At 44.5% G+C, this 24,926-nt stretch overlaps 1 protein-coding gene across 1 annotated transcript in view; it reads left to right on the top strand.

Annotated features, from left to right (window-relative positions):
- The window catches only part of LOC138285009 (uncharacterized), a 597,004-nt gene that overhangs the window by 523,504 nt on the left and 48,574 nt on the right, over positions 1-24,926 (top strand). Inside the window, exons 19-20 of the mRNA XM_069224423.1 lie at positions 7,723-7,780; positions 12,818-12,886. Of these exons, the coding sequence (XP_069080524.1) occupies positions 7,723-7,780; positions 12,818-12,886 (127 nt within the window). The remainder of the gene's footprint in view (positions 1-7,722; positions 7,781-12,817; positions 12,887-24,926) is intronic.

Here is a 24,926-nt window from a genome sequence, read left to right as displayed (position 1 = left end):
CTCTGTGTCTGGTAGCTGACTGGGCTTCTTACACAAATCCTCCACTCATCCCGTAGTCACTGCTAATCGTGAAGGGTTGCAGGCTCCTGTCTTCGGGCCCCATCTTAGGGCTGATTTTTTTCCGGGCTTGCATCTCTGAACTCCACTGTCCAGGCTCTTTTCCAGCTGACAGCAGACTGCCATTGTGTGTTTTGGAGCCTTCTATCGCCTTCTGAGCCATAGCCGACGTACTGTGTGGTCCACAGGGTCCACAGCATCTCAGCTTGAGCCAAACAGTTGGCCAGCAAGCCAATTGATGAATTCTGAGCCCTAGTGCCTGGACTTGCACCACAGCAGTGCCTCTTCCACCAGTAAGCAGCCAAACAGCTAGTGGTTTACTAGCTAACAATGTCTCTGTCCTCATTCCAATCAGGGAGTAGCTACGGGAGCTAAGTGCTTTTAGGCTCAGCTAGAGGAGGATCGCCTGGCTGCCTACACATGACCACCATCTTGCATCTCTTCCCCGTTATGGATTGGTGTTCAGTACTTGCCTCATTTGTTAATGATTGGTATTCTTTCAGTATAACTCACTGAACCTTTAATTGATGTCAAGCACTCAGTGGGTTGTTTTTGAGTTTTTTGGCAGTAGTGGGTTCTGGATGGTTTTAGCCTGCCTGGCTTAATGGCTCTAATAGGTGATATATATATATTACAATCCACAATTGCAGGTTGTTACACCTTCTGTATCAAGTAAGCTGATGGGTATGGGGGGTTGGATACACTTTGACCTCAGAGAGAGAGAAATTTGTGGGAGTGTGACAAAGGTTGCTTATTAAGATGTCCCTGTGTGTGGCTAGTCTAACCGGTAGGGGAGGGAGCAACATGATTGATCTTATTTTTCTATAATATTCTATTCAGGGAACAACATGGTTTATTTTTGTTGTGTTTGTTTGGCTCAGGATGGAGAGAGGGCACTCAACATCAACGGACTTGGGGGGTCCAATTGCTTCTAGCAGGTGATGGGTGGAAGGAAGAGGGTGGGGCGATGTAGGGGGGACATGGGCGAGGGTGAGGGGGTGTTGGGGTGAAGAGGCTAGGGAGAAACGGGTAAAAGGGGTAAGGTCAACTGGTATATGCTATAGCAGACACGAACAGTCAATGAGGATAAGGGGTAACACAAGGAGAAGCTGGGCTGTGGTAGAATGGGGGGCAGAAGCAGACAGCTCTTTGGACTGGCAGGGGCAGACTTGCCTGGTATATTCCCCCTCACTTTTTTTTTTGTTGTCTTTGATCCCTCTCGAGTTGAGCTGGTATTTTTTCATTTTTTTGGGATGTTTTTGAGGGTTGATTTGTATGTGGCAAAGTGGCAGGGCATAGGCTGCATATTTATTTGCTTAATCTTCGTGGTTGTGATCAATGGGTTATCGCAGAGTGTTGTGTGGGGGAGGTGCGATTTACAGTATATATACTGTATATGGCTCTAATATGGATGAGGCTGATGTTCTTGACCTGCTCAATGTAGAGCAGGCCTCATGGTCCTTCCCCATTATTTTATGTGGAAATTGAAATATCCACTTTGCTGTTAAAAGCGATCAAGCTCGGAGTCAAGTATATTTAGGGCGGAAGCCGGTGGTATATAGGGCTTTCAATGTTTTGTCAAGGATCATGGCTTTACAGATGTATGGGATAAGTGCAAGGCCTCAGACTTTACGCTTTATTCCGCTATGCATGGCAAACTGGTGCTGTTAGATTATTTTTTTGTTTCTACCACTTTGGTCAGTCAGGTCAAGATAGAGATATTTCCTAGTGGGCTTTCAGATCATAACCCACTGGTTCTGGAAGTCCCAGTAATAGGTATTCTGAGACCAGGGGGATCGTGGACTTTTGACAGGAAGTTGTTGCTCGATGTGGTATACGTGGATCATATGTGCGATTGGAAAAGGCGATTTTTGGAAATTAACAGAAAGGCTGCCTCAATTGGCCTTGTTTTGGATGGCTTAAAGGCAGGAATTAGGGGGAAACCCTGAGTTTTAGCCTGTATCAACAGAAAGTAAGACAGGTCGAGATACGCAGGTTATACAATTAGCTTTCTCTATCAGAAGAGACGCTGATGCAGAAACTGACTAAGGGGATGGAGTTTCAGCAGGAAATATCTATTTTAAAATCAAAGATCAGCCAGATTTCAGTAGGGAGGTGGCTTTAAAGTTTAATCTGTCTTGATCGCAATGTTATGATATGGGGTGTCTACTAGGAGATTGTTAGCAAAACAGATCAGGCAGATGGAGGATGGCATAGCAGCTATTTCTGATCAGGAAGGGTTGATCTTTGAATATCTGCCTGATAATGTTAGGGTGTATAGGGATTTTTATCAGGCCCTGTATATGGAAAAACTTGAAGCCCCAAAGGGTGGATATGAAGATTTTCAGAGGGGTGTCAACACAGCTAGATAAGGTGAAGATGATAAAGGGATTTTAGATGCCCCATTAACAGGTGAGATTTCTGAGGAGAAAAAGTTGCTAGCCACAAGGAAAGCTACAGTATCGGACAATCTACCGCTGGGATTTCTTCAGACCTTGTTGCAGGCTCAGGTGGGATGAATTCCACCTTCGTGGGAACTTACCAATACAATTGTTTTTAAGAAAAAAGGCAAAACACCTCTCCTCCGTGGTTCATACAGGCCGATCTCTTTAAAAAATGCAGATGGGAAAATCTATGCTAAGGTATTAGTGAATCGGTTAGGTAGGATTATCTCGCCATTAGTATTACTCTGGCGACATGGCTTTATTCCGGGGTGGGGCACAGTAGATTACTTAAGAAGGGTGATAGCCTTTTTTGAAGTGGCCGAAGTTTCAAAGGCACCACTGAGTTTAGTTTTAGTGGATGCCGAAAAGGCGTTTGACCGTGTGTCGTGGGAGTTCTTGTGGTAAGTAGTAGAGTGGAAGGGGTTTGGTTGGAGCTTTATTAAGGCTATTAAGACTCTGTATGAGGCCAGAAGGGCTATATTACAAATAATGGGGCTTGAGTCAGATTATCTACAAATTTCAAGAGGTACTCTGCAGGGCTTCTCATGTTGGCCTCTATTATTTGCTTTATATGTCGACCCCTTTATAATAAAGCTCGAGAGCAACCCTGATGTCAAACCAGTTATTGTTCGTGAAGTTGAGTATAAAGTGCTTGCATGTGCAGATGATATTGCGGTGGTCACTCCAGATCGTTTTGTGGTGCTACCTGAAATAGAACCTCAAGTCAGGCATTTTGGGGCATGCTCAGAATATAGACTCAACCAGGGTAAAACTCAAGTGCTGTGTACTAAAAGAACCTGATTCAGGGGTCAATGTATTGTGTGGATGCTGTATACCTAGGTGTTAGAATCACACCAGCACTGGACGAGTTGGTTGAATTGAATATGGTACTTTTATTGCATAATATCAAACATGATCTTGAGAGAATTGACCATCTGCATCTTTCGCTATTTGGGAGATGTATTGACAATGACTAGTCTGCCAAAGGTGTTATACATCTTTAGGACCATTCTGCTCGAAATTAGCAAATATTGGTTGGCTAAACTGAAGAGCGCCTATTTTAGCTTTTATGGGGGTATCGGAGACCAAGGAGGGTGGCCAGATATATAACCTTGCCACGATCATGGGACGGGTGATCGGTCCCAAATTTCACTTTTTATTATTGGGCATGCATGTTGCAACACATGGGAGTTTTTATTGCAAATGGGCCAGCTGTTATGAATGTAGTAGAATCTCCATCTATTTATGAGTTGATTTTGGGAGCTGAAGCTAGGGCATGCCAGGTCAAAAATATAGAACCTAACTATTACAAAAAGACCAGGTTTAAGATCTTAAGAGCAGCATGCAAGGTCTGGAGTCAGATTAAGTGGCGATTAGGTGTCTTTAAGATTAATTTTTATATGCCAATGTCTGCGTTGTTGATTTTCCCACTGTTTTTCCAGGACATGATTAAGGATAGATGGGCACAGAAAGGAACCACAGTTCTAGGAGATTTATGCTACAGTGGTCAACTCCACTCTTTCACTGAATAACAGAAGGCTTTTGGATTGGCTAAAAGGGATTTCTTTAAATTTCACCAAATGCGAGTTTTTCTTCTTAAAAGGAACTCAGACCTAAAGTCAGTGGCAAAGAGCCCCTTGATTGAGGCAGTGAGACGGCGGGATAGAATTGGGTCAATCTATGAATTGCTGATAAGAAGACAGTGAGATGTCCTGGAAATGCAGAACTATAGTTGGGAAGCCAAGTTTGGTTCAGAGGGGCTCTTTCTTCAGGAACTACTGGACCTGGGCAATGGGGTGTTATTAACAGCAGGCCTGAGAAATCAACATTATAAGACAATTTTTTTACCTCTATCACACGTCTGCTGGAGGAGCTAAATGGGGAGGGGGAGATTTGGTGGCATGCACAGTAGATGGAATCGGCATGGTATAGAGCAGGCTGAAATTATTCATATGTTCTTTTCATGCCCCAAACTAGAACCACTGAAACAGGATATTATGAGGTTTTTGGGTTTGATCATCAGTGGGCAGGTTCGGATTTCTCCGGCAGTGATGATTCTCGGCGTGAGAGAGAGATCGGAAGACAGCTTGGTTTTAAGAAAAGAGGTATACTTATTACGTATTCGTATGGCGATTGCCCGTCTGTGCATTGCTCGGAACGGATACACTCTGACACCCCAACTTCTGCATTGTGAAGATCAAAACTGTTGCAGTGTATAGCGTGTAAATTAACCTGTGGAAATGTGAAGGATGAAAGAAGCAGCGGCGGGGGACCAGAATTTGGGCTGCAGTTACTAATTGGATGGAACGACTGATGCCCCAGGAATGAGCCCGGGGGATGGTAATGAAGGTAGTAAGTTATGTTCTAGCTACAGTCTGGGAAGCTTCCTCTTTTCTCCTCTACTTATTTTATGCTCCAGTGTGTTGGTGCAATGTGGCTATTTACATCATTGCTTAGCTGCTTTCCTAATGATCATGTACTTGCACTTTACGGACTATGTGGTTGGTTGGGGGCTCATTACATTGCTGCTTTGGGAATTTCTAAATTGTTGTTATTTATCTTCTATTCCTGTCGGGTGGGTTGCTGTCTTGCGGGGAAAAAATCAATTGGTTTCAGGGTATGTATCTGCTTTCTTGATTTCTGCCCTTCATTCATTCATTTGTTTTTTCATCCCTCCAATAGGAGTGTATGTCGTTGTTGTTCATAAGGGTTTTATATCATTGATGAAAAGATTTTAGTATTTTGTCTTTGGAAGAGTGTCTGCTGTGTATTATGATGTATTTGCTGGGTAGGGTAGCCACCTGACTTGTTGGCCGGCTAGCTCCCTGCGCGTGCACAGAGCTATCCCTATATCTGTGCTGCGCTGACATTGGGATGCACACCTGGAGTGCAACTGCACAGACAAGGAATGGCAGGCAATTTTAGCCAGTCCTACTCTAGTGTCCTGCAATGCTCGATTTAAGATATTACAATACTGTATACTGCATAGAGCCTATCTAACTCCCTGCAACACACCAATACAGCCTTTCCCCACTGCCTTACTCCGGATGTGAAAGTCATACATATGCTTTCATCCTGCCTGTTGTTGTCAGACTACTGAAGGGGTGTCACCGCACATCTGACAAGCTTCACGAGTCCCACTGTGGAATACACTTAGGAGAGGTGTTTGTTGGGTCTCGACTCCCGTGCTAAAAAAAAGAGTTCTGGTATGGTTTACGGACCTGTCTCTCATCTTGGCTAAGTGGCTGATCACCCATAAATGGAAGGCAGCGGGACCCCCTTCCACCTCCTCATGGGTACTATCCATGATACCCTGAGCGCAAGCGGAGAGTGCAGCACTGCATAGAGAGGAGATCAAAGGCCTCCGCAAATACCCAGTTTCTGATACCTGGGAAGCATTCCTGACGATGCTCCGTGACGGTGTGCAATACACAGATCAACCCCATTGAGACTCCCATTGAATTCCCCTCTCCATATTATAAAGCATTCACATGTCGGAAGCTAAGAACTTGCCATTGTATATGAATTAACTTTAAAACCCTGGGGATGTAATCCTTGGCTGCAGCCTCATGCCACTACCTCTGTGAAATTGAGCGAGTGCAATGTCTTCATCTTTATCACCTGCAGTTGTAAGCAGTCTTGATATATGGCACTTCATTTTGTTTGCAGCAAATTGTCATTGCCTGTACCCAAACTAATTCCCTACTGTAGCCGCAAGTGCTGTCAGGGACATTCTTCGTTATAACTCTAGTCCATACAGTTTAAGATGTTGTACGCTGTTGTGTTATGAAATCACATTGTCCTGGATATGTAATATAATTTACAGGATGTACACAATGAGGTTGGAAAAAGAAAAATGCCAATAAAAATCAGTAAAAAGGTGCCTGTTGGCAAATATATTCATCTAGTTAGAACTGTGCATTGTGCTAGCTATGATCTTGAGAAAATTTGTTGACGCATTGTTTCATTGGTTTTGATCTATATCTGACACCTTCTTCAGGACTAGCGATTTCATGGATTGAGGGCAACACTCCAGTGATATTTTCCAAGCAAGATTTGCAATAGCTGAAAAGGATACGTATACCACACTTGGTATAATTTGTGTTAAAACAGGTGCATTATCTCCACAAAAACGATTTCACACGTCAGTCTAAATTGGAGTGTACTCAAAAACCATTGTAAAACACATCCAGATGTAGTGGAACTCCTCCAATGTACTGTATATCAATTATATAAGCTTTTTTTTTAGTTCTCTGCATTAAAACAGGACACCACTTTATTTTCGTCTAACCAGGTACCTCAACTACAGTCTTGCAATATGAATACCAAGGTTTCATTTAATTTATTTTTGGTATAAAAACACTTTTAATAATAATTACACTGAAACTTTAAATGAAGTTTGATGAATTGTGCATTGCATATGTTTCCAACCCATATACATTTTTAGCAATTCCTGGTTTGGGGACAACATTTTGGTCGCTTGGTGGTTTCCCCCATCCCTGTAGTGATCGAAGGGTAGCTCTTTTGTTGTTTTATACTACTTCATTTCTTATAACGTGGCTCCTGCTTGGTGCTGAGGTACTGTATGTGGCTCCTTATACCTCAGAGAATAAAAAAAATGAAAGAAATTAAATTAAATCAAAATAATCATCTTCAACATGAATGTTGCTAGTTTGAAAGATACTAAAGAGCGATCATGATCATACTGAAAGTGTTACTTTAAATTCTGAATGGATTTGTTAAGCAGTGTGACAATACACAAAATAATATTAGAGAATCTCCTTATTTAATTGAGACTTTAGATCCCTCCTGACATTTCGAAGTTAATGAGTTAAGTTTCGCCGATCTGTCAAAATACTGGTACCCCAGAAATCCTTTTTTTCAGTATCAGTATTAGCCACCCTTTATGAGTTTTTCACTTAGGAATCAGAAAAAAACGGAAAAAAAACCCTGAACTTGATCACTTCTGCATTTCTCCCAAAATACAAGGTACTCCTCCTCTTTTATATTTTATCAAGTTTTTTGGCAGAATATGAACTTGTAAGCCTACTAAACTTGTAATCCTTGTTAGAGTGGAAATCTCTTGCTTATACCCAAATTAGGATTTACTCCCAATACATAATGAAGACTTTTTCATGAAACTATGCATTCTCGTAAATGTTTGTAATATATGACTAATTGTAGAACTCAATTGTAACTCTTGTTTTGCTTTGTTTTGAAGGAGATCCCACAGTTCTGGAAACAATGAAGAAATTTGCTGATCTCACAGATGAAGCTAAGTATGTCTTGATTTCACCGTCTATGTTGAGTGTAAGAACTAAGGGCCTGATTTAGATGTCGGTGGAGGGAAAACTCTCGTTTGCGTCAGAGTATTCCCCTCTGCTGAGATCTAAATCAGTCCCTCAGTTGTAACCTCGCCATCTAGTACAAAGAACTATTCTGTCAAATATTTTCCTTTGTGTTTTTGGCATGAATTAAAGTGTTAAAGTTTGCACTCCAACATGAATATATTACCTTTTCCTTCTGTATTTCTCTTTTAAATCACAAATCGTCATAGTTTCAGTTAATTATGTTGATGGTGAGTAACCATGAACTGGAGGCGTCAGTTCCAAGGTGTAAATGAGAAGAATCATAGTTAATCTTCTTTACTCTTTGGAAAACACACATTCTAATTCCATCAAATCAAATTCAGCTCTATCAATTATAAACAAAATTTACTTTTGAAATCAAGTCAGTCCGTTTGAATTCACATTTTAATAAATTCCTTGTGTTAACATAAAGAAATAGTCATTTGATTTACAGTTTCTTTGACTCTGTAAGACTGTCCAGAGTTAAAGGCCATCCAAACAATAAACAAACCGAGACAATTTTGAGAAGGACATGATATATTTCTTATTTAGGTTCAGTATGAATAATCAGTCAAACAAATATTAAACAATTTGAGCAGCGCCCTAAATGCTGCCCGACAAGAGGTGAGCAGAGTAGTAGAATTACTTCACACAAGTGATCATTCACTCTCTTGCACTACATTTGATTTTGATTTTTATCCTTCATGAGAGTACTGACAAGGCATCTGTATTTTGTCTTGTAAGAAAAATGGATGGCTAGATGCATAGTAAAAGGAGCACTGGAAAATCCTCAAAGTCCAATGTGACCGAACAAAGCAATACATTTAATAATACAAGTGGCCATGAACGCCGTTAGTGCGAAAGACATTTACACTTTGTCTTCTGCACTATGTTTACAGTGCAGAGGACATAAAAGCCATGTCCTCGCACCTAAAGCAGACTGTAAATCAAATGCTACTAGTAGGCCTGCAGCACCGGTTGTGCCACCCACACAAGTAGCTCTCTAATCATGTCTCAGACCTGCCTCTGCAGTGCCTGTGTGTGCAGTTTTAACTATAAATTCAACTTGGCAAGTGTACCCATTTGCCAGGCCTAATACTTCCCTTTTCTTACATGTAAGGCACCCCTAAGGTAGGCCCTAGGTAGCCCCAAGGGCAGGGTGCAGTGTATAGTTAAGGTAGGACATATAGTAATGTGTTTTATATGTCTTGACAGTGAAATATTGCTAAATTTGTTTTTCACTGTTGCAAGGCCTGTCCCTCCCATAGGTTAACATGGGGGCTACCTTTAAACCTGATTAAAGTGTTGATTCCCTTTGGGAGCGGATGGACATGTGGAGTTTGGGGTCTCTGAGCTCACAATTAAAAAATACATATTTTAGTAAAGTTGATTTTAAGATTGTGTGTTTGAAAATGCAACTTGCTTATACCATTTCTGTGACTCTGCCTGTTTGTGGATTCCCTGTCTGTGTCAGTTTGACAGTTGGGCTGGTTGCACCTCACACTAGACAGTGACACAAAGGGAGCTGGGGTGTAGTCTGCATTTCCGGACGAGCCATCTGTGCTAGGAGGGTGGGAAGGAGTGGTCACTTACACCTGATAGGGCTGTGCCTGTCCTCACACAATGCAGTCTCCGATCCCCTGGTGAGTGTCTGGGGGCTGGCCTGGGCAAGGCAGGATTTCACATTCAAAAGAGACTTTACTTTGAAGTAGGCCTACTTCAAAGGAGAAATTGGGTATAAGAAGGGCACCCAAAACCACAGACTTTAGAACACTTCTGGAAACAAGAGGAACCTCTGCCTGGAGAAGAGCTGCCCTGCCTGTGACTGTGCTTTGTGGAGCTATCCTGCAGTTGCTGCTTCTGCCAGAGTAAAAGGGCAAAGACTGGACTTTGTGTGCCTTCCATCATGTAAAGAAATCTCCAAGGGCTTTATTTAGAGCTTGCATCCTGTTGTTTGAAGTCTCCGGGACAGCAAAGACTTCTTTCTGCCAGCAACTGGAGTGTCTGGAGAGACTCCTGCTCTGACAAGTGGTGCCCCATCCAGTCCCTGGACTCCTGAAAGGAAAGCTGGTGGAAATCGACTTCGGATGACTTCAGACCGACGCCGCTGCTGAATCCGGTGACGGCGCCTGCAACCGACTCCGTGATCTTTGCTGGAACGCGACAACCTTCGCAGGCCCGACACCTCTGTAGCCCTGCTGAAGTCCGCGACTCCGTGGAAGTTGCCGCACCACATTGTGACCGATGCCGCTCGAAGTGCGCGGATTCAACGTTTCGCACAGACGGCGCGATCCCCGACTTCGCGCATCGGCTTGTTTTCACTCTTCACCAAAGGTACTGTACTTGGGGGTCTACGCGACACAATTTCCGGCGCCGCTGGTGTCGGCTTGTTGGGAACGACTCCGTCATGACGCCGTGTTAACACCTCATCGAAGCATTTTGTGTTTCTAAGTGCTATTCTTGAGTTCAATCTTTAAAAAATCATAACTTGACTTGTGTATGTTGGATTTTTGCCGTTTTACTCTTGTTTTGTTTAGATAAATATTTCCTATTTTTCTAAGCTGGTGTTGTGTCATTTTGTATTGTTTTAATTGAGTTATTGTGTGTGTTGGTACAAATACTTCACACCTAGCACTCTGAAGTTAAGCCTACTACTCTGCCAAGCTACCAAGGGGGTAAGCAGGGGTTACCTGAGGGTGATTCTCTTTTACCCTGACTAGAGTGAGGGTCCTTGCTTGAACAGGGGTTAACCTGACTGTCAACCAAAGACCCCATTTCTATCACAGACCATCACCTCAAGCTGATGGGAAGAGCTTCCTTTGCATGCTGACACTTTTTTTCCTAAATAAAGATCAGCGTGCACGGTATTGTGACATTATCACAACTGAAACTGAGAGTAGAAGCTTTTCGGTGCCTTATGTTTGTGACCTATGTGGTGCTTGAAGGCAGATCTCAGCCCCATCAACACTAATCGCAAGGGTAGTGCTATTATTGAAATTACGACACTTCTCTTTCCAGTGGTACTTATTTCTAGCAGATTCCTGCTTGGGGATCACCACAAGTGGACAATATTCAAATAGGGCTGCATCAGCTGGACAACTTGGTATCTAACACGGGTTCCCACATGGTAGGTGGCAGGGCCCACCACTGTTACAGTGCTATTGGTCTTTCTGTCCCACTGGGGGACTAGACTGGGGTGTTACCCTTAATCCTCCCACCCTAGTGTGGGTTATCTGGCCACTTGACATCAGACAAGCTTTTTACAAAAAAAGGAATGCAGTGTTTTCCTGTTTCTCCTTAAACTAGGCCACCCCTCTCCACCATGCCATAGACAGTTTTCTGCCACCATGTGGAGTACATATTGCATTGTTTACTCCCCACAGTACACCTCTAGAGGTTTTCAGAAAGCCTGGGAAAGTACTTGAAAAAAGAAAGGAGTAGAGGTTCGTCGGTCGTGGCTCAGGGCCACCCTACCTACTTCTACACATTCTTTCTGCCCCCTTGACAGAAAGATTGAGGAGTTTATTCATGATCTGCCTGTTACTTATGGACGGAAAGTCCATTAGACACAGGGGGAAACATTTTAAAACAAGGATAGGGGGTGGTGGTGTCTCGCCTTTACTAGATCTGACTGCCCTCTCCAAACATGACCTGAGCAGTCTTCCTACCCACCCTAGCATGTAGAAAGACCTTTAACTGACCAGGGTAAAATAGTTTTTAAATAAGAATGATGTGGGGTGAGGGCTTGTCCTGGCAAAAGGCTGTAGACCCCACCCAGACAGTGTTTCTGCCATATTGCGGGCAGCAGATTGTGGGCATACTCAATCTGCCCATACCACGGGGAACCATAAAGCCCAGTAAACACCAGTGATAGTTGATCCGTCCTGCGGTGGACCTGCACCCTCCCACCCACGGGCATCAGAAAGTACTGTGGGGAAGCAGATTAAAAGATTTACCCACCGTACCCACTCCAGGAGTGTTTCAGTTGTGGTCACAGACCATTGATACATTTCATGGAGACTCCATTAAGAGGGGATGCACCTTTTAAGCCACTTTTCCCTACAATTTGCTGTAAGTCAAAAAAAGGCGTTTTGTCAGTTGAAAGCCGTTTGATACATTGCATATTTGCATTTTACAGTTACAAAGCCAATGCGTTTGCGATTCCCAGAATTTGCAACCACGAAAGGTAGTGATGCATTGGACCCCAGCCCCTGCTCGTTAAAGCTCTAGCAACATTTGTGATGGAAACCCAATGCTACCTTGCTTTGTATTCCACCAGTCCATTTAGTTTACTAATATTTTCGAATCTAAAAGGCAAAATATTTTTCTGACTCTGTTAGTGAACAAATTGAGTGATGTTTGAAGACTGTAGATATTTCGGCTTTCTATCAAGTTTTACTAGCGAGGTAAATTAAGGAAGGCATTTCTATTCGTTTGATTGGTTGCCATGGAGACTCTGTGTTCCATTTCGTAAAATCTGAACAGGCACAAGTCCCACCTGGAAATGAAATGACCCTTGGTTTTATTGTGGATGAAGAAGCTCAATTTGTATTTGCTGCCATTTACAAAAATACTTTATTTTGTACATTTGTATAGAAGGTAACACATGAGGGATAGCTACATAGATACCTGCCATAAACATCACCATGGCTTAATTGTGAATTGGAATGCTGATGTATGTGTGGCTCCCCTGAGTCCGAGAACAGCGGGATAACCATGTAGCCGAATTATTATACCAGATCTGGCCTTCTTCATTCATGTTTGATGTATTTTGGCTCGACAGGTCTTATTAACGCATTTTGCATAATTCTACATCCAGTTAGACTGAGCTATAAATAATGAGATTGAAAATGTATGCATTTCTTATGGCACTTGAAACCCTTTTTGAAAAAATGTCTTGCTTTGAACGTGATGTGTATACCAATTGCCATTCATACTCCTTATCGGTGTTTTATTTTTGTTAACTAGACGAGCAATGGAGTCTCGCAACTGGACTGAATTGGCAGACCTTATGAGCTTAAACTTTGAGCTAAGGAGGTAAGTGCTACTTTAACTTTGTTTAAGAAACAAAACACAGTAATATGTGGTTTCTGAGAAAAAAATAGTGTCTTCTGTTTTGAAAAACCGGAGTCTGAAATTCAAACAACGGAGAAAAAAAAATGTAAAACTATCATAAAGAAAAGGCTAAAAAAAGATGCACTTGAATCCAATTCTGGGCCTGGATGATTATATTTAAAAAAACAAGCAATGATTGTATTACAATCACATGCCTAAACCACAAGAGAGCATGGACTGCAGACATGGGCTCATGGAAGGAAGTAAGAAAGGCACCGGCAAAGTCACTAGGTCTGGCTTCAACATACTGACATATGCAGACACCAGCATTCACAGTTGTTTAGATCACATGTTGTGTGCACAAATGATGTTCAGCACGTTAAAACCAGCCCTCATGGATTTGTTCCCCAGTGCAAAAAAGTAGCAAAAATTTATTGGCATCAATATGGAATTCATACGGAAATAAAGATTAAATGTGAAAACATGTAATTATTGATCATCTTCTTATATATAAAATAACCCCTCAGGCATTCCAGTGGAAGCTCTTCCTAGAAGGTGGAATGATATACCAAACAGCCAGTAGCGTGTGGTGAGAGGTAAATGCTCTCATGAGCCAAAACCTACTCTATGTATATTTTAAGGTATTGGTAACAGTAGGTCTAAAAGACAGCTCTGCCAACTAGCCAGATCTAAAAGACAGTAGGGGAGGACTAACAATGGGACAGAGAATTACAAAAGAAGGCACACTTTAGTGAAAAGGGCCTCTTTTAGTTAAATAAATGGATACGTGCTAAGACGAAATGTAGAAAGGCAAAGGAAAAAGGAGGTAGGCACATGGTCAAGTGTGGGACATTGTGTGGTATCCCTGCCGAACGAAAAATAAAATTCAAAACAAGCATTGGCAATGTTAATAGGTCTCAACTTTCTTAAACTTCGCTTTCTTAAACACTGTGCATGGCTATCCAAAGGTGTCTGAGTAGACGTACCCTGCTGCAGCCCCTGACATGGAGGACAGAATCCTGGCTTACACTTTCTAAAATTATCATGTTCCCTAGACATTTCTACTTTTTTGTATATCTTACGGTGAAAATGCCAGGTTCTTGGTTCCGGACACTTAATGCATTTCTTCGTGACCTGAGTTGCATTGGCTACCCTTGAGGGGGGCCTGGGAGTCCCGGACATTGAATTGTACTTTCTAGCAGCTCAATTTGCGTGGATCGTGAAATAGCTTGATGGGGTGAGCCTGGCAGATCATGGTCTGGTGGTCAGTGAACCCAACGAGGGACTCCTGTTGGCAAAACTGTTACTTCCGGTAATCAGGATTCCACCCCCAGGTATTCTTTTGTTTACTGCCCTGAACTTCTGGCAGTGTGGGCTGCGAAACCCTGGTACAGTGTCCCCATATGCCCATGAGCTCCCATTGGCGAGCCATTGTTTATCTTTAGTTCAAGACAGATGGACTTCTGGATGGATGTAGGGTTGGTGACCCTATGGGGACTATTTCCAAATGAACACTTTAATTTCCATTGGTGAGCTAGTGGAACAGTCATGCTTGCCAACGGGACAATTCAATACTTATGAAGCCCTTACTTGTGCTACACAGGATTTGTGGGGGGATACAAGAGTGGAACCTCCAATGCATGAGGTCCTTCAGTTACTGCTGGCCCTGGGATCAAGATCTCATTTGGCCTTGTGGCTCTATAAGGCCCTAAATGGGCTGGTAATTAAACTTTTGGGTGCTCTCCAGGCTCGTTGGTCTGCTGATTTAGAAAGGGATATGACAAGGGCTGAATGGGGGAGAGGGTACTTGCGTATCCACAGGATGTTTCTCACAACTCACATCTTAAATACATTCAGTTTAATTGTATCCATAGCACACATCTTACTCCTCAGAGGATCCAGTCAATTTATGATGGAGAGCTATGGGGGTCGCCCTCGCTATGCAACTTTAGGAGCAGAATTTGTACACATGACCTGGGGCTGTCCTGGATTAGTAGGGTTCTGGGGGCTGGTAATTTTACATCTTAATAAGACCCTGTCTAGATCATTCACTAATACACTTGCTGTTTGTTTACTTGGCCTCTTCTGTGGGCCCTGCCCCAAGAAGGTGGTGAATAGATTTGTGGACTTGGCCCTGGCTTTGGAGAGGCGGCTTATGGACATGGCCTGGAAATCACCCAGAGGACCTAGTGTGGTGACATGGGTGTCTGATGTTAATCGTTGGGCACAAACTGAAGAAAGAGCAGAGGGGGGGAGCAACGGGCGTACAGCGCATACCTATTGCTTTTCTCTGTAGGGACATGGTTGATGAATGTAAGTCCCATGGGCATGTAGGACCAGTTGACACTGAGGAAGGGTAGGCTGTAGGGAGGTGCCCTGGTGGGTGGTGAGTAGATGCTGCTGTAGATAGATTGGATTACCTACCCCTGCCCCCCCTCCCCTTCACGGACCTGCATCAATTGATGATGTTCTGACATCCTATATTAAGTCTTAGAGACGCATAGACACAGTTAATGTATATATTATGTTATGTATATTTTAAATGTGTATTAATATTACTGTATGGCATTTAGAGCTCCTGAAAAAAACACCATCCCTGGCAGTTTTTTTTTTAAATCTTTGCTGGTAGTGTGTGGGCACATAATTGTAGATCTAAAAACTGGTTCAGTGTTTATTACTAATAGCTGTAATCCAAGAAATCAGACTCAAAGATTATTCTGTACTGCATTGTAATATTTTTGAAAATGCCAATAAACGAAAGTGTTAAATAAATCCTGTGGCACTGCAAAAGCATAGTTTGTGCGAAGCAGAGAGTTGCACTCTGATTTTGCTTGCGGGCTGCACCCCGCACCCCCTGGGGGCGCGACTGTGGAGAGCTCCTGAGATGGGGGCAGATTGCAGCCTATGATGGTGTAGCACTCCCAGGGGGTGCGTTACCTGGGAGCTGTCTTCACTACCTTGCTACTGGAGGCTTGTATCAAGAGCCTGACAGAGACCCCCAGATGAATTTGGGACCCACTGGACTGCCGGGGAACAGAGCAATGGTGAGGAGGCAGCACACAATACCAGGGAAGCTGAGGAGGCGGCCCTAATGGGGAGTGAACATGCAAAGCATCGACATGAGACTGTGGCACTCTGGGCCCTAGTAGTATGCCTGGCCTGGATGGGACAGCCCTGCACTTGGGGGCAGTGGCGTAGCCCCCCAGGCACATATTGCACGGGAAGCGGTTATCACTCCTGTCACCACCTATTAAACATTTTGCAGCCTCGCTGCGGGATGAGGCTGCTGCGGCCACGGTTCCGCGAAGTCTGTGTTTATGAGCATGGAGGCCTCCTTAACAGGAATACTGCCAGCAGTGTATTCTGGCAGGCACCACTAACATGGACAGCAGTGAGGGCCTGTGGCCGTCAGACTTTAGCCCTGGCTGGGGCTGTGAAATGGATATATTCTGGGAAGGGGCCTAAAGCTCTCCTTGAATGGAACTGCGGCTGGGCCTGCCATGTGTGACCCGGCTCTGAATAAAGCAGAGTGGCCTAGACACCTTGGATGATCTTACCTATATAAACCATGCCCTGGGTAGTACATCTGGACTGGTTCTCCCCCGGTGACCCAGACAGTTGAGTGACAGGGACTGCTCCCCAGGGAGGATCAGTGACATATGCTAATGCCCCATTTATGCAGCCGGGAGGAAATGAGTTGCCCTGAAGGCGATCTTCTCCCCTGGCAAGGAACATGTTGCCAGTGTAATGGCCCACCCTGTTCCTGTGAAGCTGGTGGGGACTAGAACCTTATATGTGCACAACTTGCACAGTAGGAGTGCACTTGAAAAACTGAAAAAGTGCCCAAACCAGAGCTAGACTGGCCTCAGGAGTGAACACCCAAGCGTACAGAATTTGCGATGGTGAAAGATAAAGGCTCAAAATCAGCACAAACCAACACTATAACATTGCATAGTGTAACCAGCCCACAGAAAAAAGGACAGGGAACCAAGATGGCTAAGAAACCCGAGGAACATACACCAGACACGGGCAAAATACTATCTGCTATACAGGACTCCAGACAAGCACTGGAATCCAAAATGGATTTGACTGTTTCTTTATCCACTTGAAAGCTATACATAGGGTGGTACGTGGGCTCTACCTAGCCCGCTACATATTGGATCACTCACCCCTGTCACTTAGATACTTACTGAAGAGGCACAGGTGCTGAGGGTACAATTTTGAAGACTCCATGCTGACCAGGGGTTTCGAGATATGCTTTAAGAAATCCTGATCAACTATTTTGAGCATAATTGGGAAAGTACAGGTAGCAGGGTGGGACTCCATGGAAGTAGTAATTTGTGGGGTGTGCATGGTGCCTATGGTTGGTATACGCTGCACACTAGAAGGTGTGTTGATGGGATAGGAGACTGCACTAAAGGCATTTGAGTTGGCGCTGCCCAGTAATCCAACTGCCTTGCAGGACTGGGACAGGTAACAATATAGGGTCTGTAAACACTGGGACCGCCTCTAGAAACATATTCAAAATACTGGACGAAGGAGGTGGCATTTGGAGGGTGACAAAATGGGCTGCCGCTTCATGCACCTAATTAGATGTGAAACTGCGACACAGCCAATTTTTGCATTTGGAGATGGGCTGGGACATATGGTGCACACCCAACAAACAACAAATTAAATCTTTGCTGCTCATTTGAGCAACATATATACCAATCCGGGAGGGGGGGGGGGACAGAAGCGCACCTGCTTCCAGAATATCTGGCAGGGCTGCCATACCTCCCTGTGGAGGACTGCTACTACCTGGGGGCAGTGGATGCCTTGAAAACAGCCAAATCGTGCTGGGGAGACGGGTTCCTGGCAACATTTTATAAGGCCTTCTCGGGGACTCCCATGAACAGATTTTTACCGGTAAATGCTGAGGTGTTAGACGGGGGTGCCTCTCGATGAGGGAAGCGCTTATAGGGCCACATGTACAAATATTTGGATTTGCGATTACCTAATTGCGATTCCATGCAAATCGCAATTAGGGAATCGCAAATCTAAATGTAAGAACTCCATTGAGTTTCTTTTGCGATTCCCGGTGGATCGCAAATAGACCTACCTCAATAATATTATTGAGGTAGGTCGCAATTTGCGACCCACCTTGAATCGCAAAAATCACAGGGATGGTGGCCTGCTGGTGTCAGCAGACCATCATGTCTGTGATTGCTTTTAAATAAAGTAATCTTTCTTTTTTAACACAGACTGTTTTCCTTAAAGAAAAACAGGCTGTGTTTAAAAAGAAAGAAAATTTAACGTTTCAGTTTCATTTTTGAAGAGTAGACAGTGGTCTGTGGGACCACTACAACCTCTTCATAAACGTTTTTGCATGCATTCACAAAGGGGAAAAGGTCCCTTTGGGAACCCTTCTCCCTTGCAAATGGGTTAGCACCAATTTGAAATTGGTGCTAACTGCGATTGGTATGCGACTGCATTCACGGTCACAGAATGATCATACATACCATTTAGATTCGGTAGTAGGAAGGGACACCCTGAAAACGCCCCTTCCTAATACCAAATCGCAAAACCCAAATTGCGATTCGGTAACAAGTTACCAAATCACAGTTTGGGCCTTGTACATCCCAAAAAGCATTTTTCTAGTCGCAAACTGGCCGATTCTGTGAATTGGCCCATTTGCGACTAGAAAAATGCTTTGTACATATAGCCCATAGTCTTAATACCAAAACCCGGCTGGGCCCCCTTGAGACATGCTCTTACCATCCAATTTTCATGCTGAATGTGGATCAGAAACTCCTTAGTCATGTTTTGGCACCCAGGCTGTTGTCCTGTCTCCCCTTCTTGGTCCATATGGACCAATCAGGATTCATACTACATTGGAATACATTATAGAACCTGTGTGAGTTGTCGCATAGCTTACAAGCACCTGAATTAGAAGATGACCCCCACGCACTTGCATTTTTAGATGTAGAACAAGCTTTCGACTCAGTAGGACTGGACCATACATGGTAAGTCTTGGACAAACTGGGACTGGGTCCAAATTTCATCCACTGGGTTAAGCTGCTTTATAACGGCCTGACGGCAAGCGTGCAAACTGGACATTATGGGCGTGATTCTGACCACGGCGGACGGCGGTCGCCGCCCGCCAAGCGGTTCCCGCCGAAAGACCGCTCTGCGGTCAAAAGACCGCAGCGGTCATTCTGGCTTTCCCACTGGGCTGGCGGGCGACCGCCGAAAGTCCGCCCGCCAGCCCAGCGGGAAACACCCTTCCCACGAGGAAGCCGGCTCAGAATGGAGCCGGCGGAGTGGGAAGGTGCGACGGGTGCAGTTGCACCCGTCGCGAATTTCAGTGTCTGCAAAGCAGACACTGAAATTCTTTGTGGGGCCCTCTTACGGGGGCCCCTGCAGTGCCCATGCCATTAGCATGGGCACAGCAGGGGCCCCCAGGGGCCCCACGACACCCCATACCGCCATCCTACCCGCAACAGGATGGCGGTATGGGCTGTCAGAATCCCTGCTGCGCCGCCATGGCGGATTCCCATGGGCAGCGGAAAGTCGGCGGTACACCGCCGGCTTTCCGCTTCTGGCCGCGGCTGTACCGCCGCGGTCAGAATGCCCGGCGGAGCACCGCCAGCCTGTTGGCGGTGCTACCGCCGACCTCCGCCATGGCGGTAATTACCGCCAGGGTCAGAATGACCCCCTATGTGCCGGCAGAGATCTTGTTACGAGGGGTACATTCCAAGGGTGCCCATTGTCTCCCTTGATCTGCACTCTAGCGATGGAGCCACTGGCTTGTCGCCTCCGGCAGGCATTACACGGCTCGAGGGGTTCAGGTTGGCTGCACAGTGCATGTGGTGTCACTGTATGCAGATGATGCCATAGTTTATCTGTGCCAGCCTGTCGGGCCCGCTCGTGCTCAATGTCCTACGTGAGTTCTCTGAACTCTCGGGACTATGGGTTTACAGTGCCAAATCTATCCCCTCTTCCCACTGGTGCAAATGAAGGGTTTGTCAAAATACCGCTTATCTGAAGCAGGACTGCTGTGGAAGAAAGATAGCGTAAAAAACCTCAGTATATATATCACCCAGGGGGGAACAAAGAGCGTACAAACTGAATATGTGATCTCTAATCTGCGCCCCTCCATTGATTTCGTCGAACAGGCTGAAGTTATCACTTATGGGGAAGATTGTACTTATGAAAATGTGAAAATGATGGTGTTGGCTCAATGTTCATACGTTATGCAAGGAGCCATGTACGAGATCCCAGACAGTGTTCCATGACCTTGACCGCTTGATGGTAGAACAACTTTGGGAGAGGAAACGCTTTAAAATTAGTCTACCAACCCTTAAGAGGGAATGGGACAGGGGCGGGATGGGAGGTTAAGGACCTGGAACTTTATGACTTAGTGGCACACCTGCAGCATGCCATACAATGGCTAGATGGGGAGCCTAACAGGGAGCCCTATTGATGGGCGGAAGGGATATACCCAATACATTTTCACACCTGATATGCCTTCTGGGTCGTCGCTGGTAAAAACTGGTTCGGAGGGTGATTGGGCGTTTACCATATGGCCTGGATTTAGACCTTTGGATAGTGAGACCCTATGAACAAAAAGCTTGGACAATGGCGATTGACAGGTGGCCGGTAGGGGCTGTATTTTATGTTATGTTAGAGTGTTTTGTATAGCGCAAACTGCCCGGAGGCCTCATAGCGCAAATCGGCCTAAATATTACTCAAGCTAGAGGGATAGTGTATCCTCAACATGGATTGAAGTGCTGCCCTGCAATTAAAATAACCATGTTTTAATGGCCTTCCGAAATTCCGACTCCTGTCTCATCAAACTCATATGAAGCGGCAATGAGTTCCAGAGTCTTGCTTCCTGATACTTCAGAGATCTGCCTCCCCGAGTTACTCTTTTTATTTTGGGGAGCACAGCCAAGGCTTTAGAAGAAGATCTTAAAACTCTTGTGGGTTCATAGAATGAAACTAATGTTTTTAGTAGATGAGGACCCCCTTTATTTAGAGCTCTATGCAAAATACACAGAGCCTTAAACTTAAATATTTTCCTCAGTGGAAGCCAATGCAAAGCAATCAAAGCTTTCTTCGCCGACGTATACCTAGGTATATTAAACAATAACCTAGCAGCCGCATTCTGGACTATTTGCAGTTTATTGACCACATACTCTGGGGAACCCAATAGGAGACTGTTCCCATAGTCCAGCCTAGATAAGATGAGGGCCTGTACTGTCAGTCTTTTAGCCAAGGGAGGAAGAAAACCAATTACCTTGTGAAGTAACTATAGTATTCCAAAACAGGTGGCTGAGAGTCTCCTGGCCTGATAGTCTAAAGCCAGTTTGGCATCTAACCAGACTCCTAATGCTTTAGTATGGTCTTTCGGAGACAGTAAAAATTCTAGATGTATTGCTGGCAAAATATTTTCCGCCAGGTTAGATATCCTTCCTAAAAGCATTATTTCAGTCTTTTCTTCATTAAGCTGCAGCCTACTCTGTCATCCACGCGGACACAGCTTGCAAACAGGCCGGTAGCACTGCATTATCAGCATCCTCACCAGAGGAAAAGGAGACTTTTAACTGCTTATCATCTGCGTGGGATACCAAAGTTACCCCAAAAGGTTCCACAACTTCTGCCAGGGAAGCCATATAGATATTAAAAAGGGTCGGACTCAAAGAAGAATCCTGTGGTACTCCACATTTAAATTTAAACTGATCTGAAAAGAAGGAACGGTCTAAAACCTGAAAAGATCTATTTTGCAAACAGGAACTCAGCCAATTAAGCGCTTGGCCTTTAATACCACTGTTTTCCATTCTTTGATTCAATAGTCCATGATTGACTGTATCAAAGGCGGCACTTAGGTCCAACATTATTACAGCAGTCACCAGTCCTAGATCCATCCGTTTTCTGGCCTCTTCTGTGACCGATATCAAAGCTGATTCAGTACTGTGGGCAGGTCTAAAACCCATTTGCGTAAAGTGCAAAATGTTATGTTCTTCCAGGAATCCCGATATCTGTGTGTTAACATACTTGTCAATTAATGTTGCCTTAATAGGCAGAAGAGAGATTGGCCTGTAATTCTTTAGTTCGGCACCATCTAGATTAGGTTTCTTTAGCAGTGGCCTCACTATTGCATGCTTCCATGATTCTGGTACAATACCGCTTTGTAAGGAGCTATTCAACAATTCCATTATCACTGATATTATGGCTGATCCTCCCTGCCTAATTATATGAGGAGGCGCGGGATCTAAGGGGAAGCCCAATTTCAATTTACTAAGAAGTAAGGAGGTACCTTCCTCAGAGATAGAGGGAAAGCTCTGCAGAGTAGGCTCATATTCCTTATCCTCACCGGACTGAACAGAACTTATCAGATCTTTACCTGGAAAGTTCTTATAAATTTCCTCAATCTTCTTTAAGAAGAATGAGGCTAAATTGTTACTGTGTTCCACTGAAGCTATCGTTGCTTCCGGGCGATTAGGGATGTAAAGCAACTCCTTCAAAACCCGAAAAATGTATTTAGGAGAGCCCGCCGCCCGCTCAATTTTGTTGCCATAGTATGTAGCTTGAGCTAGTCTTATCTCATTATGATAGAGCCTGATCGAACCTCTATACTCTTCCCTGTCTGCCTGATGTAATGATTTCCTCCATTTTCTTTCAAGCCTCCTACAATTCCTCTTCAATGTTGTTAGGTGCGTGGAAAACCAGGGGGACTTGTCTCCACTCCTCTGCCCAGAAGGTGACTTGTAAGGCAGGAAAATATCCAAACTGTTGGAGATCCAGTCTTTGAAAAGAATTGGGTCCATCTGGTAGTCCCTCCTAAAAAATTTTTTACTCCTAAGAAGCAGATTAATCCATTCTTCCACATTAAGACTACGCCATTTTCTTACCTTTCTGTTTAAAGGCTGATAAGAGCTGTGGACCTTGGACAACTTGATTTTTAATGTGCTTAAAAAATGATCAGACTATGCTACAGGGGCAGGGGGCAGAGCACTTAGCGAAGAAAGATTGCTAAATACCAAGTCTATCGTGTGTCCTCTCTCCTGTGTTGGACCCTGAATTAATTGATGTAGACCCAACGCTTCCAGATCATTCACCAAACGCTTAGCTGCCGTAAGTTCTAAATTATCCACTTAGATATTAAAATCTCCTAACACAGTTAGATTGGGTTTCCTGCAGATTAATTCCGCTATCTGATCCGGTAATATGTTAAGGAATTCTTCATAGGGCCCTGGTGGTCGATACAATAAAACTCCAGGAAGTGTGAACATTGGATTCAATGTTAAGGAAAAGCTCGTACCTTCACACCCTACGAGGTCCAAAGAGGTGCAGCTAAAAAGAAGGCCTTGTTGAAAAATAACCGCTATACCCCCTCCTTTACCTTTTACTCTGTCTAATCTTGCAATAGCATACCCTTTAGGAAGAGCAAGAGCAAGCTCTGAACCAGAACCCTCATGGAGCCAGGTTTCAGTCAAAAAAAGGGTGGCTGGTGACTGCTTGCTCAAGAGAAGATTTATGTTTAACATATGTGCCGGCAGTGAGCAGCAGTTTATCAATTGAAGAACCAAACTTTGTGTAGGTTGTCCTAACTCTGAGCTACTCGGTTCTTCCAAAGTCAATTCACAAGAGGGACAGGACCAGGCCCCCAACCCCAGGTTAGGACAGATGCGGCAGCCATCCCCGGGCTATTCATAAATGCCCTAAACTCCCCCAAGGTATACGAAGTAACAGATCTTACCATTTTTCAGGGACTAAAGGGGATGGCCCCTAGCCCCGTCCAGGACGCTGGGTCCGGTTTTCACTGTTCCGGGTTGCGGTCACCTAGACCGTCAACCCACCAAAATGGCAGACCTCCAAACAGCCGCTTGTGCAAGGGAAAAATGGCTACTCCCTTCACTAAAGCCGACCAAGTGAAAAAGCGCTAATATTTAAAAATGTCCTTAAAAATTTTAAAAGATTAAAAGATGAAGGCTGCCCAAAATACCACTGGTCCAGCCAAAAGTGTATACTGCCCTCTGAGTCCTCCCAACAGTGCTTATTTCCACTTATTTCCACTTCCGAACTCCCCCACCTTTCTGCCTTTAAGCAATTTCCAGTGATGCTATTAAAACATTAAAATTACCCTTCCCCACCAGATTCACATAAAAAAAATCACAATTCGTCTAACTTGCATCATATAAGGTTCCGAATGTATCATGTTGTCAGCCTCTTTTTAACGCTGCAGGACACGATAGTGACATGTGGGCTGGGGAAAGGACAGTTTCTCCAATATGTCAAGGTAGCGTCAACAGCGAGACAGTTATGGCAATGCTTTCTGAAAGCCCCTGAACCCACACAGACACTAGTGACCATGTTCTCAATGGCGGGTGGCCACAAGTTTATGAGGCACATATAGCGAGCATTGCACACTGATAGATGACTGACTCCACTAAAAATAGAGGACACTTTGGCAGCGGGTGTGCGAAGAGCTCCTTACACCAAGGGACTGGCTTAGAATACATGCAGGAGTGCGCATGTTGTACTATATGGTACGCATAGCATATCTCTCTCTTAAAAGGCTCCACACCATCTATTCCGACAGATCCCAGAGCTGCGCCAGGTGCAATGCACTGGTGGCAGACACTCTGCACATAGTATGGCACTGTCCGGGCACAGCGGTCCACTGGAAGGCTATATTGCAACTCATTAAACACACAACAGGTTGGGAGGTTGAGTGCACGAATAAACAGTGCGTGTTGGGACTCCTTCCAGATAACTAAAAGAGGAAACTCAGGTGCTTTTTGATGTTAGAGCTTATAGTGGCCAAACGTCCGATTACGATAGGTTGGCCGAGTGCTAAACCCCTGCACGGAAAGACTGGAGAAGGGACATGCTGGAGTGGGTTGGTGCTGAGGACGCATATATGCAGAGAACCCGCAGGGACAAGAGAGTGACGGATGACTTGTTAGCCTGGAGCACTGTGACACAGGTGTTAGTGGAGTCAACTGAGGGAAACCAGACCACGACTATTGAATAACTG

The sequence above is a fragment of the Pleurodeles waltl genome, chromosome 3_1 (genome assembly GCF_031143425.1).
Source record: "Pleurodeles waltl isolate 20211129_DDA chromosome 3_1, aPleWal1.hap1.20221129, whole genome shotgun sequence".
NCBI classification, from domain to species: domain Eukaryota; kingdom Metazoa; phylum Chordata; class Amphibia; order Caudata; family Salamandridae; genus Pleurodeles; species Pleurodeles waltl.
Note: the sequence above shows the minus strand (reverse complement) of the source record. Positions and strands in the feature narration are given on the sequence as shown.